Genomic DNA, 20105 nt, shown 5'->3' with positions numbered 1-20105 from the left:
GTGACCCTTGGGGAAACCCTCTTTCTTCTGCCTGGAGCTACGGAAAGCTCTGGATCCACTTCACGTCAACTAGATGTAGGGCCTTCGCCACAGCACATCACACCTCTGGGCCCCTCTAAACCGGGGTGTCGGAGCAGGGGACCTCTAAGATCTCCTACAGCTTGAACATTGTTTGGTCCTAGGGGCTGATCACTTCTGATGGAACCTCAAGTGCCTGGGAAGCGAAAGCTCAATCAAATCACTTAAGGAGATTATGAGAGGGGAAGAGGGTCCTACAGACCCCACCAAGCGTAAATACATTTTAATGGTGATTTCCCCTGATCTCCATACTTGTGGTCTTCAAACTTTTTAAAAAAGCAGTGGAACCCTGTGTCTGAATGAAATTTAGCCAAGAGCCCTGCTCTACCAAATGGATCGAAGCCTCAAGGGAAGTGGGGGAGGGACCCATGGTCCCACCTCCCGCCCCGCCTCACCCTGGCAGCCAGCAGCCCCCAGGCCCCACTGTGGGCCCTTCGCACTGTAGCTTGAAACCCCCAGACCCTGGTGACTTTGATGCCAGGAAAACAGGCCTTGAGGGGTCTGGCGGGCAGGGTCACCCCTTGGGACAGGTGCTCCCAGGCCACAGCTAGACCCACCACTTTGCTCTGCTGGTCTCCTTTCTTCCTGACAAAGCTGCTCATGTTTCTGGCCCAGCTGGAAAGTCTCCTGCTCTCTGTAAACCTCTGAGGCCACCCCTCCCTCCCCCAGCCCCCCAAATCCCATGGCAGTTCTAGACCTCTCTTCTGTGTGCAGCTCTAGAAACACATCAGGATGGTGAGTTGTCTGTATCTCCCTGCCCTGGCGGTGTGAGTTCATCGCAAACAGAGCCTGTGTTTCAGTGTCTGTGTGGCCCCGGATACATTGCCCAGGCTGGATCCATGCCCGACTACCAGCCGAGTCCCAACCCAGCTGCACTGCTCCAGCGACCTGGGGTGGAAATTCTTCCCAGGGGAGTCTTGGGTGAGGGCCTGGAGACCTACCGGGTCTTTGCAGACATTACAGAGGTCATTGCCGCCTATAAACAGGGTTATTATCTTCCAGTCTTCCTGAAAATTTATATTCTGAAATGAATAGCAAAGAAACAAGTAAAAGCCTTGCCCCAGAGTCAAGTCCAGGAAAATACAAAGTGCTGAATGCTGCAGGGATGAGTCCTCACACACAGGAGGGTTTAGTGGGGACATTAATAATTTCTGTTCTTTGGTTTGTGGGTCCTGAGGTCAGAGGTCACAGGTGCTAAATCATTTGTTGTTTTTTTAAAGGTGGCCTCTCTGGATTCCCATGTGGCCTTGTCACCACTGCCCCCCCCCAACCCCAGAGCTGATCCTCTCTCTCTCTATGATCCTCCCACCCACTCCCTCCTCTGGGCATCCTACCTCAAGTGGTCTCAGGTGCCACCTCCCCTAGACTTACCGTGTAATTCTTCATCAGATCCACCAGCCTCCTGGCCTGAACAGGTAAATCCCTGCAGGCACACACAGGAAGAAGTCATGTGACCAGCGGGGGCTGTGAAGCCGGGGTCGGGAGGGGACTTAGCAGAGAAATCGGGAATATGTAGCAGGAAAACTGGACTGAAGGCCATGCCCTGTCACACAGCTCCTTCCCCACTCGGTCTCCGCTGGGGGTGGGAGTCATGAGTGTGCCTTGGGAAGGGCAGAGCACCCTACATATGAGGGGGTGACTGTGAGCGGGATTGTTTTCTGATTGGCGTATTTGATTTCATAGTTTTCTTTCTCTTCCAAGCCAGGCTCATTCAAGACGAACAGAGGGCTGCATATGAGTGTTTCATGTCACACATGGCTATTTCTGCAGGTGTCAAGACCTCAGCCGCAAGGGTGCCCTCACTTTCAACGTGACATGGTTGAGTCAGACACACCTGGGTGTGACATTTAGTTGCCTCTTGCTAACTGTGGGAATGTGACTTAAATTCTCATCCAAATGATAGGAGATAACCGCCCCCCCCCCATCTTAATGGGTCTTAGTAGAGACGAGCAAAGCAGCCCCATGGGGTAAGAGCCACTCTTGGTGCCAGGCAGCATATGGGTTTGAATCCTGCTTCCACCCCTGACCAGCTGTGAGACCTCAGCAAAGTACTTAACCTTGCAAACCCTCAGTTTCTTCCTTTGGAAGATGGGGATGACAAGCATACCTTCTTCACAGAGATGTTGGGTGAATTAAATAAGGTGCCCATAGAGAACTTAAAAGAGCACATGGTAAACATCCATATTAGAAACAATCCATTGAATTATTTCTACCATCATCACCACCACCATCATCACCATCACCATCAATAAAGTCCCTGGCACAGGACTTAGCAGGAAACATTAGTTGTCACCCTCTCCCTCTCTTAATTATCAGCCCAACTGGCCTGCTCTTAGTCTTAGTAGGCTAGGTATCAGATCACCTGCGTGGAGACTTTGGGTAAAACCACGTCACCTCTTTGAGCCTCAGTTTCCTCATCTATTGCCCTGAAGTTAGCAGGGCTGCTGTTCTCTCTATGGACCAGCGTTTTGGATGATTACTTGGCCACTCTGAGCCTCAAGATCATCATCAAGAAAACATGGGCATCTGACCCTCTGCTTTGTCCATCTCACAGTTACTGTTCAGAACACGAGAGATAACAAACGTGAGGGTACTATGTAATTGCACACTGCTACATACACATAAAGGGTCATTATTGGACCTGTGGTAAAGCCTGGGGGCCCAAAGATGACAGACCACGTGGTCGAGATAATGCATTTGTTCAGGCCACTTCATCTCTCTGGGCTACAGTTTCGTCATCTGTAATGGTAATAGTAATAATAATCTGGAATAATAATCCCCAACTCTTCGCTACCACACAGGACACGCTTGGACAAATAAATGACTCACACGAACGAGCCCCAAGGCCTTGGGGAAATCAGGGAAGAAATCCAGGGCCATATATATGAATCATACTCCGTTTTTCATTACATTTATGCTTTCAGCTAAGCTTTCATTTTTGGATGCCTTGCTGACCTAATCATGCTTAGAACTGCCTCTCCTCTTACACCACCAGCTGAAATATGCTCGGAAAAAAGCAGGATTAAGGTAATATTAACGTAAGCCTAAAATTTTAAGCAGTAAATCGGTAGCCTTTCACCCCCTCCCCACCAAAAGGAAAATGAAGCCACCGAATTCGTTATAAAACCTATTAGGTTTTGTATGATCTCTGCTTCAGATAATCTGTCACCTTTCCTGTCCTGAATAAATAAGAGTTACTCTAGTCGGGGACTCGTAGATTCAGGATGGTGTTAGAGAGCTGGGAGAATGATGTCAGGGGATCTAGGAACCTAAATATAGGAATCCCTAGGAACTACATAGCAAAGTTCGTGATTATTCTGGAAGAAATAGAGGACTAAGAAACAAAAAGGATCTTTCCATTTATTTTTCCTACATTGGATGTGGCACTCACTGGTCCTCTGACTGGCAGCAAACCCAAAGAAGCACTCAGGGTTCTGGGATGGTGGGGAGAAATGGAGCTGTAGGACCCAGGAAAGCTGACCCCGCTCTCTGGAACCCTCCATCCAGTGCCCCTGGACCACGACTCAGTGGTCCTGTTGCTCGCTAACAGTTTACCCCAGGTGGGTCCTGCAGCCCTGCTGCACTGTTGCTAGGACCACCATCCTGTCTGTGCTATTTACAGCTCACCAGAACTTTCAACACGGCACTGAGGGCTTCCCTGGTGGTGCAGTGGTTAAGAATCCGCCTGCCAATGCAGGGGACACGGGTTCGAGCCCTGGTCCGGGAGGATCCCACATGCCGCGGAGCAACTAAGCCCATGCGCCACCACTACTGAGCCTGCGCTCTAGAGCCCATGTGCCACAAATACTGAGCCCTTGTGCCACAACTACTGAAGCCTGCGGGCCTAGAGCCCATGCTCCACGACAAGAGAAGCCACCGCAATGAGAAGCCCGCGCACCGCAACCAAGAGTAGCTCCCGCTCGCCACAACTAGAGAAAGCCCGCGCGCAGCAACGAAGACCCAACGCAGCCAATAAATAAATAGATACAACATTAAAGAAATAAAAGATGTTTAAAAAAACACACCAAAAAACACGGCATTGAGCCTCCCAGCAGACCCATGGGAGAGGTTCAGCTCCATCTCTTAAAGGCTAAGGCTTAGAGAGGCCAGGGGAGAAACCGGGGCTCAGACTCAGACACCCCCCACTCCCGCCGGCCCCAGGACTGGTGCTCTTCCCATGAACCAGGAAGGATGCAAAGCATGGAGCCTGAAAAAGCCTCCTGAAAAGCAAGTCTGAGGAAGAGAGGGAGAAGGTGACACGAAAGACAGAGCATTAACAGAGTGGTGAGACTTGGGGCTCAGTAAGTCCTCCTACGGCTGCTGTCTTATGTGAACATAAGGTTTATAGACGAGGCAAAGTAATTTGCTCAAAGCATGTACCTGGCATCAGGATCAACTGTGACTAGCTCCCGGGGGCACGGTTGGTGGGTGAGCCAGCAGGCTTCCGCGTCCCACAGCAGAGGACACCCCCAAGAGAGCCCGCCCAGTCCAGTCTTTGACCCTCAGATCCTCCCCCTGGACCAAACCTGGAGCCTTTAGCCATACACCCTGGTCTAGGCTAAGCCCCCGGCCAGGTTCCCAGGGACCCGTGTGGTTCACCCGCAAGGCTCCACTGCTCACTCAGCTCGGGCTCCTGCCACGGCCTGGTTTAGGAAGGCCCCAGGACTGTTTTCTCTTCCAGTGCCAACAGAGAAACCCTTCAGGGAAGGGTTGAATTCCCGGAGGATGTCTGGAAATATAAGGAAAAGATGTTCGTCGTCACTGCCCCAAGGCAATCTTCAGATTCCTTTGGTAAGTGCCAGGGGGTGCTGGCGACAAAGCAGAGCGCTCGCCCCATAGCCCTCACCCTTACTGTTCGCTTGGCCCCCAAAATAAAATGTCCAGCAGGCTGATGCCGAACCACGTGTGCAGCACACAAGGGTGCTCAATGAATTAGTGCTGAATAAATGCCAGTCTGGTTAAGGTGCTGCTCTCAGGCACTTTGCTTTTTTCTCTAAATATGTAATCGCTTTGTTGAGATATAATTCACATAACATAGAATTCACCAATTTAAAGTACAATTCAATAGCTTTCAGTACGTTCATACGGTTGTGCCACCATCACCCCTATAAACTTGAGAACATTTTCGTCACCCCCAGAAGAAACTCCGTACCCACTAGCAGTCCCCCCCCATTTCTTCCAGCCCCATGGCAACCACTAATCTACCTTCTATCTCTATAGGTTTGCTTATTCTGGACATTCTTATAAATGGAACCATACAATACACATGTCCTTTGTGACTGGCTTCCTTCACTTAGCAAGTTATCAATGTTCATCCATGTTTAGCATGTATCAGCATTCTTTTTTTACTGGCAAATAATATTCCATTGTATGGATACAACTGTTCAAAGTATTCTCTCATAATCCTTTTTATTTCTATACTTATGTCTCCTCTTTCATTTCTGAGTTTTAGGCTCTCTTCCCACCATCTACCTTGGTCAGTCTAATAGCTCGGTGATTTTGTTCATCTTTTCAATCTCATACATTCTAATGCCTTTACCATGCTGGATCTACACTTTTCACTCTGCAATCCCCCCCAGCTTGGCTGAAAACTCCTGAGAGCAGGGCCTGTATACACCCCTGAGCCTCGCATGGGCTCAATAAATGTTTATGGACTGAATTAAGAATAACTTAAAGTTCAGAAAGGTTAGGAGAACTGTTCAAAGTCATACGTTATTAAGAATAGAATCCTAGGCTAGAACCTGATCTCTCAGCTCGTGTTAGAGGGTACTTTCCCCAGACCTACAATCTACTAGGATGTGGGAAAGGAACTGGCTAGGTATCGGTCAGGACTTTCAGGCATCATGCCATCCAGCAGAGCGCTCTCTCCAACCAAGCACTGCTACAGGGCCTACACAACACAGATGGATTGAACTCATTCCTTGTGGCTCTGGGGACATTGTACCAATGGATGGCAATTACTCTGATCTACTCAACAGAAGGAAGAGCTGCGAGATCACTCGAGCGATCTGAAAACGGAAGGGATTGTCCTAGACTCCCCATTACTGGAAGCATCCAGCATTGGCTAGCTAGGTACTTATCAGGAATGTCACGGAAAGCACTACTCATTGGACAGGACAAGAACTTGCTTGTGCATACAGTTACCTGTGCCAGGAACATTCAATCCCCTTTTCTTATCTGATGAATTCCAGTTCTTAAAGCCCTCTTTCAAAAGGCAGGGTAACAGCCTTCTTATTTATTTTCCCCTAAACTTTGTACATGGCTATAATTATTGGTACACATGTCTGTCTTTAGGGAGACATGTCCCTAAAGAGACTTCAGTGACGTCATCAGGGCAGGGACCTCACCTCATTCTCCTGTTTCCCAAGCACCCAGCACGGGTGTATTTGCTGGATTACATTGAATAGGGAGTTGAACTGAGGTTCTGTTCTGACCCTATGTTCTCATAAGTTTTCCAACACGTTGCCACGTGATTATTTCTCCATGGATTATCCAGTCCCTACAGCCAATCTGTCTTCACAAGTCTAGTAAGGAAGTCTGAACAGGCAATGTTCCACTGCTGGGCTAAGCGTGTCGGGGCGTCCACCCAGATGACACTGTCTTAATATTTTATAAATCATTTTAGTGAAAGATCTTGAGTCAGATGATTTCCAATCATGTTATCAACCACAATAGCGTGGGAATCAGAGAGCCCAGCAAGTTGTTGTGTATGCTGGCCCAGCTCATAGCCCAATTACATTCACAAAAGCAACCCAAATCATCTCCTAGAGATGGCGGAGCTTATTTATAGCTCTTGTGTGTGGACCTAGAAATAAGGAAGATGGAAAGTACTTGTGCCACAGAACTGTACCTACTTAAAATCAACAGGATTTGCAAATAGCAAGAACAGATAACGCACATGAAGTCCAACCAGGTCTGCCCATGTGGCAATCAAACCACCTTTATCATCAAAGTCTTGGTGACTTAAAGCTCAAATAATTTCTTAGCTGCTAAAGATATATTACAGAGGGATAATTACGAGAAAAGTAAATGAGAATGGGACCGATTAAATTCCTCTCAGGCAAAATCGTTAGCCAGAAGATTTTAAGGGAAAATAAGTCAACTGTAACATTTTTTGTACGCGTACTTCAAGAACAAGCACTGTGCATGCACTAAGGAGAATAAAAAGATGAATAAGACCATCCAAAGAATGTAGTCAGGCTTAAAAAAATCATTCCGAACAGGCTGTTGATGAAGTAATTTAAAGAAAAGGTTGCACCCCAAATATGGCTGTGTTTGCACAGCCTGAACAAGGTAATTTCATCATCACTGCTGCAGTAGCAGCGTTTCCTAAACCAACACCAGGAATTCAACGTCTTTGTATGCAGTGGTGCCTAATACAGCCCAAGCCTAGATCAACGCCTCCCAGAAAGGTGCTCTGCTCTGAATGACAGGCAAACCAAACATGGGTTTCCTTTATTTCCTTCTTCAATCATTTCTTAATAATAACTTGCACTAAGGGTTGGCCTGAGCATTCTTTCCCTCTTACTCTCTTCCTTCCTTGGACGTATACAATTTCTCTTAAAAAAAAAAAAAAAGAAGTCTTTAATCGCTCTCAAGCAACAGAGCAGGGCGACCGCCTCCGGGAAGCAGCGCCCCCTGCCGAACGCGGCTGTCTCCTGCCGCCCTTCCCTGCTAAGCCCGCGGCCGCAGCCAGGGGGAGCTGCAGAAACGCGCAGGGCGGCGGCGAGCCCGCCCCGGACCCCCGGGAGCGCGTACTCACTGGGCAAGGTGGTGACGCTGCTGAGGTTCCGATCGCCGCCCGCGCTGCGTCGTCGTGGGGACAAAAAAGAAAATGAAGGTTAAAACGGCCAGCGACGCTGAAACACCTCAGACACCACCAAGACAGACCTTGCTCCTTCTGAGAAACACCCTGGGGGCTTGGGGCTTGCCCTTTCCTCATTATTTTTGTATAAAAACTGAAAAACCAGAATACAGCAACTTCTCTCTCCTTTGCCCCACAAACCAGAAGGTCCCAACAAAAAACTGGCTTAAACCGTCATGGCTGACTTTTGTTTTTTAACTTTGAGCTTGGACCTTGAGGCAGGGGAATTAAGTGGGCCTCTTCAGCCCCATCTTCCAAAGGGGAAATGGCCCTTCCCTGGATGCAGAGCCTAGCCCAGCGCCGACTAGCCACTGCAGCTGTGCATTATTATTATTAAAAAAAAAAAAAAAAAAAAGTTGCCTTCATGTTTCTCGTCCTGTTTGGCTTGGGGAAAACCCGGTTTTTAAAGGGTATCTTCTAGAGAGCAACCCATCTTCTGAGCCGCTTCTAAAATTCCAAGGAAATCAAAGCTGGATGGGTTTCTAGGCATGAAAATAAGCAGCATTCCAGAGTTGATTGGATTCCCTACTTTTCCATATCCCCTCATTCTCTGCCAAGTACGTCTGGGAACATTTCAAAGGTTCTCAAAACGTCTGGGGTTTAACTCTGTGTAGCATAGCCAGGGAGGATGCCAGGGATTCAACGCTCAGGTTCAAGCTGGTGCCAGAGATGCTGGATTCCAGGTTGAGGGAACCCGAACCTGCCCTCTCCCGCTTGGCATGAGCTGGGCTTTCATAGCAGAGGTGAAGCAGGAGCGCTGCTCACCGCAGCCTGTGGCGGCCTGGGTTTGATTACAGGCAGAGCAGGAACAAGCCTGCACAAAATATACATGATGGGGGATGTGCTGGATTAGGGATCAGGAGTCATCTACTCTACTTTTTGCTCTCTTACCATCTGACTGTGTGATCTTGGACAGGTTACTTGCCCTCTCTGAGCCGTGCTTCATCATCTGTAAAATGAAGGCCCTTTAATAATGATCCCAGCTACCATTTATACCTACCTTTGTGTCAGGCACTATGCCGGGCATTTAAATTCTCTGTAAGCCTCGCGACAATGCTAAGGCAGTATTATTGTCTCTGCGTCAAAGATGAGACCAGCTCAGAGAGGTTGAATAACTTACCCAAGGTCACACAGAGCGGGCAGCTGGGGCTCCTACACAACCCGGGTTCTGAAGGCTGCTGCCTCCTGCTGAGGTGACTGCCCAGAGGGAGAAATGCAAGCCCAAACTCTTCCAACCCAAACGTCTGAGTAGCTTTTCACCTAAACTCCTGCTCAGGTCCTGGCTTGTTTTGGGGGGAATATCTGGTTTGGGGAAGCTGATAAATACCTTCCTTAAATTAAACCTAGAAATTTCTCATGGAAAAGCACTAGGTTGACTCATCCTTCTGCTAGAGAACTTGTTTTCTACATGCTCAGGGGTCCTCCCCTGCCCTGCGACGGGGCATCTCTGGGCCTTGCCACGCCTGCACTCACCTCCAGGACAGACCTCGATACTGAGTTAAGACATCCAGGACGTTCCCAGGCTTGGACCCGGCCCCATTACCTGCCTGAAAGGGAAACACAAGGGGGTGATTTCCTTGCCTGCTCGTCAGAGGGTCTGTGTTCTTGTCCTGGCCGGGCCGGAATGTCTGGCACTTTAGAATCTAGTGTCTTGATAGCACCACGTCTTGACCTGCATCCTGCCTCGTCAGAAACGAGTGTTACTTCCCGTTGGGAATTCTGGGGCCCTCCAAGGGCGGCCTCACCCTAAGAAACCCTGCCCGTGTACAGTTTTCCAGAGGACACATTTCAGGGCCCCATTTTCCTCATTTTTTAAAAGTTGTGAACTGTATCAGAAAGGGAAGTATCCTGTAATCCTCTGATATGAATGGGTCTCACATCTGTACAATTGGAAAAATTAAAATGAAACGCCACGTACCTACTCCTCAGCTAAAGAAAGAGCAGGGTCTTTTAAAACCACACCCTGACACACACTGCAGGTGCATGTCCCTTGCCTAAAGCATGTTATTTCCCAGCAGAGCCATTCCAAAGGTCATGCCAAGGGCTAGCCTCCCAGGCAGCCTGTGGGGAAGGCTGGCCTCCGGGAGAGGAGCCTTGCTGCCTCCCCAGGTAGTCCCGAACAGCTGGGCTGATTCTGTTTTTTGTTTGTTTGTTTGTTTTTGGCCACACCGCAGCTCCTGGGATCCTAGTTCCCCAACCAGGGATAGAACCTGGGCCACAGTGGTGAAAGCGTTGAGTCCTAACCACTGGACGGCCAGGGCATTTCCAGCTGTGTCAGGCCACACCCAGCAGGAAGTGGCTGGAATGAGCCGTGCTGAGGATCAGCCTGCCTGTCCTCCCCAGAAGGTTAGGAGCCATAGGGCCTTCAGGGTGAAGAGTACCTGAGGGGTCATGGAGGAGCCGGCTACAGGTCAGGGACAGAATTCTGGCCTCAGAGTCAGGACCTGGGAGTCCTGTCCTCACCCAGCAGTTACAAGCTATTGGCTGCGGTACTCACTTCGCTTCAACCAGCTTCACCTCCTTTGTTGGTTTCAGTTTGAGGAGAGTCATATGGCCCAGGATTTCGTTGAGGATATTGAGTGAGATCATATCAATGTGAAGAGGCCACAGACATGAAAGGTGTCAGCTGGTATTTGGGAGAAAATTCAGCTGTAGGCCCTCGATTCTGCTGATCCAGAGAACAGCAGCTGGACTCCCCTGTAATGAGTCGCTGTGGACCCGAAGTTCGAGAGCTTCAGAGCGCCCCCTACCCTGGCTCTCTAAGGACCTGATTCTGCTTTTCCTGGATAGCTTTTTGCTGGGCCTGGGAGGTCACCACAGGCCACCTGCAGACACGGGCTGGGTCATCGTTAGTACCTCTGTCTCTTCCACTGACCCCGGTTTTCTCACCTCTCCCCCATTAGCACTCGTTCCTGTCCCATCATCCCACTGCCCTTGGGACCTTGCCTTCGCTTTCCTACGTGGACAAAACAAAGCACCGGGTCTTTGAAGGGGCCGTACACCCCGCCACCGACAGGCTGGGTGGTTTGGGCTGGGTTACTTTCATTTCAGGGGCTCCTTCTGGGGTCCCCCCACTTCCTGCTCTCTCCTTCATTCCCATGTTAGGAGAGGAAGGTGGGGAAACACGATGGCCAAGGAATGCTGGGTTCCAGGGTGGGCATGGGGGTGGGGAGGGACTGAGGCTGGGACCAGAGATGGCAACGCTTAAGGTCCAGGAGTGAGATTCTCCTATTAACCAAGATCGTCTCCTCTCCTGCCCCTTCTTTCCACCGTCAGTAACTCACCGTGAGCGAATCACCCAGGGCTCCGATGACCTTGATGTCAGCCAGCTTCAGCCTGTGAACTGAAAACAAAGATGAACAGAAGGTGGGCTTCTTGTCTCCTCTGAAAACAAAGGAGCATCTTCCAGGAAAACTGAGACAAAGTAGAACAATTCAGCTTGGACAAAGATATTAAAAGGCCATCCTTGTCCTAAAGCTCAGCAGTAGCAGCCGTGGAGCCTGACTGCCAGTCTCCTCCTTGAGGCGCCTGGACACAGGGCTCGGGAGCTGGAAGGTGGCCCCACTTTCGGAGAGGTGTCTGCTGATGTTGGGTGAACCTGATGCCACAGGTGGGCAGTTACTCTTAGGGCGTGAAACAGCCCCTGGCGACATGACCTGGGAGTAAGGAGGGGATTGCGGTGGAGGTGGAACCCACACTTCATCCATTCTAGGATCTGTTGATAGTTGGGATAAAATATTATACCATCTTACTAGAAAAAACTCAGCTCGGTTTTTATGAAGTGAAAAGGGAGATGCCTTTCAACTACTGTTTTTTAAAAACACTATGACAACCACTATCAAGGTGACATTGACATAACATAAAATTAACCATTTTAAAGTCAACAGTTCCGCGGCACTTCGTACATTCTCAATGTTGTGCAACCATGACCTCTATCTAGTTCCAAAACGTTTTCATCACCCCCAGAAGAGACCTGTACCCACTAAGCAGCCATTCCTCACTCCCGCCAGCCCCTGGTAACCACTATCTGCTTTCCTCTCTGTGGATTTACCTATTCCAGATATTTCATGTAAAAGGAATCATAAAATGTGACCTGTGTGTCTGGCTTCCTCCACTTTGCCTAATATTTTCAAGGTTCACCCATGTTGTAGCAGGTTCCAGGACTTCATCCTCTCTTATGGCAACTAATATCCCATTGTGTGGATGTACCACATTTTTCTATTCCTTCATCTGTTGATGGACATTTGGGTTGGTCCCATCTTTTGGGTATTCTATATAGTGCTGCTATGAACATTCATATACAAGTCTTTATTTGAATGCCTGTTTTGAATTATTTTGGGTATATACCAAGGAGTGGAACTTGGTGGGCCATAGGATAATCCTATGTTTAGCTTTCTGAGGAAACCCCAAACTGTTTTCCATAGCCTGCTACTATTTTATCTCTTGAGTTTAGGCATGTGCTATGATGTGGCTAAGCAGCTACTTACTTGTATGACAAACATTGGCCACCGAGCAGTGGCTGGGGGCCCTGGCGACAAAACCGTGGTCAGAAATGGAGAATGTGCTCAGGAAGCTCGCAGGATAAGCAGGGAATGAGAAACATCCATAGTTATAATAACTTACAGGCTGATGAATACTATGAGAGGTAATAAAGTGATAAGAGGTTCGGGAGCTGGAGGGATGATTTACCCTCAGAGGTGTGTGTGTGGTGGGGGGGAGAGTTTAGAGCGGGCTACACGGAGAAGGTCATGTTTGAACTCAGGATGTGATGAGATAAGGATGCGGTGTGGTAAATCGTGTGACGTCCATAAAGAACAGATAGTTGTACAGTTTGACTTACGTGAAGGGCATGGGAAGGAGACTGCCAAGAAATAACACTGGAACCATAAACAAAATGAAGAAACAACCTACAGAATGGGAGAAAATATTTGCAAACGACGCATCCAACAAGGACTTAATTTCCAAAATATACAATATACAAACAGTTCATACAACTCAACAACAAAAAAACAAACAACCCAGTCAAAAAAAAATGGGCGTAAGACCTAAATAGACATTTCTCCAGAGAAGAAATACAAATGGCCAACAGGCACCCGAAAAGATGCTCAGTATCGCTAATTATTAGAGAAATGCAAACTCAAATGGTACAATGAGGTACCAACTCACACCGGTCAGAACGGCCACCATTAAAAAGTCTACAAATAACAAATGCTGGAGAGGATGTGGTGAAAAGGGAACCCTCCTATACATATGGTGGGAATGTAAGTTGGTGCAGCCACTATGGAAAACAGTATGGAGGTTCCTCAGAAAACAAAAAATACAATTGCCATATGATCTAGCAATCCTACTCCTGGGCATATATCCAGAAAAAACTCTAATTTGAAAAGATACATGCACCCCCATGTTCACAGCAGCACTATTCACAACAGCCAAGACATGGAAACAAACTAAATGTCCTTTGATAGATGAATGGATAAAGAAGATGTGGTGCATATATACAATGGAATACTACTCAGCCATAAAAAAGAATGAAATAATGCCATTTGCAGCAACATGGATGCAACCAGAGATTATCATACTAAGTGAAGTAAGTCAGAAAGAGAAAGACAAATACCATATGATATCACTTATATGTGGAATCTAGACTATGACACAAATGAACCTATCTACGAAACAGAACAGCCTCATGGACAGAGGGAACAGACTTGTGGTTGTGAAGAGGGCAGGTGTTGGTGGAGGGATGGAGAGGGAGGTTGGGGGTTAGCAGATGTAAGCTATTATACAATATATGGAATGGATAAACAACAAGGTCCTACTGTATAGCACAGAGGACCATTCAATAACTTATGATAAACCATAATGGAAAAGAATATTAAAAAAAGAATGTATCGATATATATATATATATATATATATATATGTATAACTGAATCACTTTGCTGTATAGCAGAAATTAACACAACACTGTAAATCAACTAGACTTCAATTAAAAAAATAAATAACATTGGAAATGTATGTTAGGGCCATAGGCCTTTTATGCCTGGCTAACAAGTTAGGAGCTTAACATGAATATTACACATATATACACACACATACACACATACATATACATATATATATTTACTTGCATATATACGCCTGTCCTATATCTACCTACCCCTTTACCTTATATACATACGGACATGAATCCAAGTGCATTTTGGGAATCCCACTTAAATTCCTTCTGCCATATGTGGCTCTGTCCCCTCAAGTCACAAGTTCACCTCCCACTCCCCCGGGGCACCTCCTCCCATAGTCACTCCAACTTTGACACAGCTCCATCTTTCCTCAGATGTGCCTTTCATGGTCTCTAGCGGCGCGATGTTGCAGTAACTTGTCAATTAGCTTTCAGCCTTGGAAGAAGTCTAACAGAGCATTTGTACCACGGGGTGACCCACTACTTCCGTGGGGAAAGAAACCCATCATTTCAGTGGACCACTGCTTAAGATGGATAAACTGAAATCTGTCTGCCAGGAGGCTCTCTCTCGACAGCCCTTCTTTACCAAGTAACTCTATAACGAGGGCAGTAAAACACAGAAAACAAGATGCTTTTGACACCAGCAGGCTACATATAGCCTGCTTCACTCATCAACATCCAAATCACGGTGTATAATCATAATCACACCTGCACGGGAAGCTGTGTTAACAGTCAGTGGGATCAATGTTCAAAGAGATCTCTAGGTCTTGTCTCCTTCCGTGGAGACATCTTGTCTACCTGACTTCCATGCTGTCTGCAGATGTGGAACTGCTGCTCCCACTGAGGATTTCCTCTCACTGGAAAAGTAAAAGCCCCTGCCTCTTCCCTATGACAGCATGCAAACTAACACATGCATAGCTGTGAATGTGTGTATGCAAAATATAGAGATTAGTGGTCTTCAAATTCGAGCATGCATCAGAATCATCTGGAGAGCTTGTTAAAACACAGATGGTTGGTTGCCACCCTCAGAGTTTCTGATTTAGTAGGTCTGGGGTGGGCCCAATCCTATGTGGTTAGAAGAACATTATCAAATCACAAAGCCAGCTGCACACATTAGCACACATCGACGGGGCCAAGCCTGAGAACTTTCAAATGACCTCTTCTCAAAGAAATGAGGCTCTGGGTAAAAAAGGCAACAAAATGGAAAATAAGACCTCCTCCCCTCAACTCTAGATGGTTTATTTTAGCTCCTGATGGCGACAGTCAATCACCGTATTCTTGTTGCCATGATATATATATATATATATATATATATATGTATAACTGAATCACTTTGCTGTATAGCAGAAATTAACACAACACTGTAAATCAACTAGACTTCAATTAAAAAAATAAATAACATTGGAAATGTATGTTAGGGCCATAGGCCTTTTATGCCTGGCTAACAAGTTAGGAGCTTAACATGAATATTACACATATATACACACACATACACACATACATATACATATATATATTTACTTGCATATATACGCCTGTCCTATATCTACCTACCCCTTTACCTTATATACATACGGACATGAATCCAAGTGCATTTTGGGAATCCCACTTAAATTCCTTCTGCCATATGTGGCTCTGTCCCCTCAAGTCACAAGTTCACCTCCCACTCCCCCGGGGCACCTCCTCCCATAGTCACTCCAACTTTGACACAGCTCCATCTTTCCTCAGATGTGCCTTTCATGGTCTCTAGCGGCGCGATGTTGCAGTAACTTGTCAATTAGCTTTCAGCCTTGGAAGAAGTCTAACAGAGCATTTGTACCACGGGGTGACCCACTACTTCCGTGGGGAAAGAAACCCATCATTTCAGTGGACCACTGCTTAAGATGGATAAACTGAAATCTGTCTGCCAGGAGGCTCTCTCTCGACAGCCCTTCTTTACCAAGTAACTCTATAACGAGGGCAGTAAAACACAGAAAACAAGATGCTTTTGACACCAGCAGGCTACATATAGCCTGCTTCACTCATCAACATCCAAATCACGGTGTATAATCATAATCACACCTGCACGGGAAGCTGTGTTAACAGTCAGTGGGATCAATGTTCAAAGAGATCTCTAGGTCTTGTCTCCTTCCGTGGAGACATCTTGTCTACCTGACTTCCATGCTGTCTGCAGATGTGGAACTGCTGCTCCCACTGAGGATTTCCTCTCACTGGAAAAGTAAAAGCCCCTGCCTCTTCCCTATGACAGCATGCAAACTAACACATGCATAGCTGTGAATGTGTGTATGCAAAATATAGAGATTAGTGGTCTTCAAATTCGAGCATGCATCAGAATCATCTGGAGAGCTTGTTAAAACACAGATGGTTGGTTGCCACCCTCAGAGTTTCTGATTTAGTAGGTCTGGGGTGGGCCCAATCCTATGTGGTTAGAAGAACATTATCAAATCACAAAGCCAGCTGCACACATTAGCACACATCGACGGGGCCAAGCCTGAGAACTTTCAAATGACCTCTTCTCAAAGAAATGAGGCTCTGGGTAAAAAAGGCAACAAAATGGAAAATAAGACCTCCTCCCCTCAACTCTAGATGGTTTATTTTAGCTCCTGATGGCGACAGTCAATCACCGTATTCTTGTTGCCATGATGTGTAATACAGTGAATTCTGTGAACACTAACTGGTGTGTCAAGGCTAGGGGAAATCTTTGGGGCTGGTAAAATGTGGAAGAGATGGATAGATTTGCTTTGAAAGCACATCGCAGTTTGCTAAAGGGGCAGCTGAAACTGGCCATTCCTGTCTCCTAAATTTGTAGCAGGCAGAAAGGAAACACACATATATGCGTGCACTCGTGTACGTCCACATCTACGTGTGTGTGTGTGTGTGTGTGTGTGTGTGTGTGTGTGTGTGTATACGTGTAGATAGATTGGTGGGTATGTTGGGAGGGGTGGTTTCCTGTTGGTCATTCTGTAAGGAATGACCTGTAAGAGATAATAAACCAAATGAACCAAGTCTAGATGGGAGGAGTTTGACTCATCTGGGATCTTATTCAAATAGAACCCAACACACATTTCATTGGTTTGACATTCTGGAGACCTTGATTTGAGCTTTGTTAATATTATCATATATGATAAAGACACAGCCTGGAAGCACAGCAAAGCACTTTAGCAATTGCTCTCCTTGGGGGAAAGAACGCTTTAGAGATAAGATTAAATTTGTGTGGCTGATTAGCTAAACATTTTCTGGTACAAACGGTCCACCACCTTGAAAGTGGTTGATAAACACATCATTCACTCATCAAGATTTTTACAGAAGGGGCCTCTTATCAGAAGGCCATCCAAACTATGATAAAAGATCATGAATAGACAGAAAATGGTTGACTAGAGTATAGAATGGGGAAACTGCCCGTTGGACACGAAAAGGAACAGCAGGAAAAAGACTTGACGCTTGGGAGTTTTGTCTTGTGCAACCCAACAACTTAAACCTGGGGCCATAATCTGAAAAACCAACTTTCTCTCGACTGTCAGCTAGGGCTGCCCAACCCTTTTGCCCTCAGATTTTAGGGACTTACATAAGGACTTCTGCAATGGTGATAAACTGCTGGCACAGGTTGGGCCTTGTTTCTGTCTTTGAAGTGCGTTGGCATACGTTTATATGAAGAAATATGTGCCTGGCACACAGTAGGAGTTCAAGAAATGTGTTCAGTTGAATTAAAGGCTAAGGAAGAGGCTCTGTGTCAGAGACTACAGCTCTCAAAGCTTTAAATGGTGGAAACTGCAGGGAAGGGAAATACATTCATCTGAGTGCCTTGAGGGTGAGTTTGAATTTGTCCAGTAGGCTGGTCACGCCGAGGGGACAGGCAGGCTGTTATAGTCCCTGTGGGGCGTCCCTACTTCCTGGTCACAGGCTAAGTTAGGCCACAAGACTCATGAGCAGGTGGTGACCGTCATAGAGACGGTTTCAGGACGTACACAGCTGATTCACAATGAAGTGAAACTCCTAGTGGTCACCCAGTGCCTGTAACCTGGGCATTTTCCATATCAGCGCTTGAATAGCTCATTTTAGCCAAGTGCATAAAATAAATGACATCAGGGACTTAAAAAGGCATCAATAGCTTAAAATAAATGAACAGTTCTAATTGATGCTACTGGTGACAGTGGCATAGAATTAGCTTGGTGGACTCCTATTTTCAAATACTATGAATTTTCCTCTCTGCAAGGAATTAGCAGCTTGACTTCAAGATAGCCAGCTTCAATGGATAGCCAATGAGCCATGTGCCCTCTGGCTCTTTATTGTCACTCTTCTGTTTATAAAATGCTACTCCTTTTCTCACTGGGAGAACCTTAAGTCATCTACCAGGCCCAGCATATTTTTCTTAGTTATCCCAACTATGTTAGGGACAAGGCCATGAAGTAATATAAAATGATGTAAGTACTTATGAAGTTATAAAGTCCACAGGAGGTTGCACTCAGTAAATTGCATGTATGCACTGACCAGAAGGGAAAAATTGGAAGCACGCATGTGTGCATTCATTTACTCATGCTACCAAATAGCGATTGGTAATAAAAATTACTTACATCAGCTCTATATGTCTCATCCCAAGCCCCATGGATCAGTGGAAGAGGTTCATCACCTGTGGGCTCTGAATGGCGTGAGGGTGAGGCACCCGGGCTGCCAGGGGCCGTGACCTGTTGATGGAGGCAGTATCTTATTTTGAAATGATCACTTTTCATTAGCTAGGTGTATCTGTGGGTTGGTTTGAGAGAGACACTGGAAAAGGGGACTACAAAGAAGATTTTTGAAAACAACTCTGAAGATAAAACAGTTATTTTATAAGAGAGTCTTAGTGAAAAGTTGTCTTAACGGAAGGCACTTTGGTCCAGTTGGTTTTTAAGATCGTTTTCAACTCTGGGAAGTTTTGATTTGCGGAAGTAGGAATACTCCATAATTAAGATGAGTTCAACAACCGTTCATCAGGCTCCTACCATGTGCTGAGTCACCGCGGTTGTAAAGATAAGATGATCTGCTCTTACAAGTATGTATCAGAGGCCTTCATCTCAATTAGAAATTGCCAAGACGATCTCCAGAAGAGTGAACGACCTCACCAGTATGACGATTATCAAGGGTAATAATAACGTCGTGACCCTGTGCTAAGTCTTTTTCACACCCTGACAGCCACAAGTATGATTAAAATGTCCAATCATAGATCAAGCGCAGTAATGAAATGTGTTTTTTGTTTTTGTCCAGTTAGTTGTTGCCATTTTTCTAAAGACACTTTTCAGGGGGACTCAGGTGCAGGCCCAACGTTAGCCCATGAGTGCTGCCACCCAGTTGGCCAATGCTAATGTTTTGGTCCCAGGCCCACTTGGTTAGATCAGGGAGGCGTAGATCTATCCATCTGCTTATCCAAACAGCTTCTGTCACCAGAGTATCTAAGATCTCAAGGTCTCGAGATTTCTTGTGCTTACATCTTCAAGTGCCAATAAACAAGATAATCTTCAGGGTCAAGGAATAAAGAAGAGATTCACATTTTATTTGGCTTTCAGATGTTCAGATATGCTCTAATGGATTGGTTGGTTATCACTGTCATGATGGGAACATAATCTAGACAGATTGCAAAATCTTTACACATCATCCTTTCAGAATGATAAGATTAAAAGAGGATGGATATCATTTCACTGTAAAGAGTATGGCTATTAAAACATTCAAATTCCCCCCTTCCTCTCTCTATACATACATACATCTTTGAGGTTTTGCTGTTGGAGGGCCTGCATATGAAGCTAGCAATTTGTTTCTGCTACTGAAGTTCTGCTAGTAAACTAACCAATAGGAAGGGGCTGTCACTAAGTACGGGGGAAAAAGTCTAAAGACTAAGTGTGTGTGTGTGTGTGTGTGTGTGTGAAGACTTTTTAAAAAAGACTTTTACCTTATTTATTTATTTTTTGGCTGCGTTGGGTCTTTGTTGCTACGTGCGGGCCTTCTCTAGTTGAGGTGTGTGGGCTTCTCATTGCGGTGGCTTCTCTGGTTTTGAAGCACAGGCTCTAGGCACGCGGGCTTCAGTAGCTGTGGCAAACAGGCTCAGTAGCTGTGGCTCACGGGCTCTAGAGCGCAGGCTCAGTAGTTGTGGCACATGGACTTAGTTGGTCTGTGGCATGTGGGATCTTCCCGGACGAGAACTCGAACCCGTGTCCCCTGCATTGGCAGGGGGATTCTT

General features: G+C 46.5%; 1 protein-coding gene across 1 annotated transcript in view; it reads right to left on the bottom strand.

Annotated features, from left to right (window-relative positions):
* The window catches only part of PLB1 (phospholipase B1), a 128594-nt gene that overhangs the window by 57306 nt on the left and 51183 nt on the right, over positions 1-20105 (bottom strand). The window contains exons 18-23 of the mRNA XM_007470893.1: positions 11227-11285; positions 9416-9489; positions 7841-7884; positions 4699-4807; positions 1450-1501; positions 1020-1100 (exon numbers count right to left, since the gene is read on the bottom strand). Coding sequence (XP_007470955.1) covers positions 1020-1100; positions 1450-1501; positions 4699-4807; positions 7841-7884; positions 9416-9489; positions 11227-11285 — 419 coding nt within the window. The remainder of the gene's footprint in view (positions 1-1019; positions 1101-1449; positions 1502-4698; positions 4808-7840; positions 7885-9415; positions 9490-11226; positions 11286-20105) is intronic.

This window comes from Lipotes vexillifer, unplaced genomic scaffold (assembly GCF_000442215.2).
Source record: "Lipotes vexillifer unplaced genomic scaffold, Lipotes_vexillifer_v1.1 scaffold717, whole genome shotgun sequence".
Classification (NCBI taxonomy): domain Eukaryota; kingdom Metazoa; phylum Chordata; class Mammalia; order Artiodactyla; family Lipotidae; genus Lipotes; species Lipotes vexillifer.
Note: the sequence above shows the minus strand (reverse complement) of the source record. Positions and strands in the feature narration are given on the sequence as shown.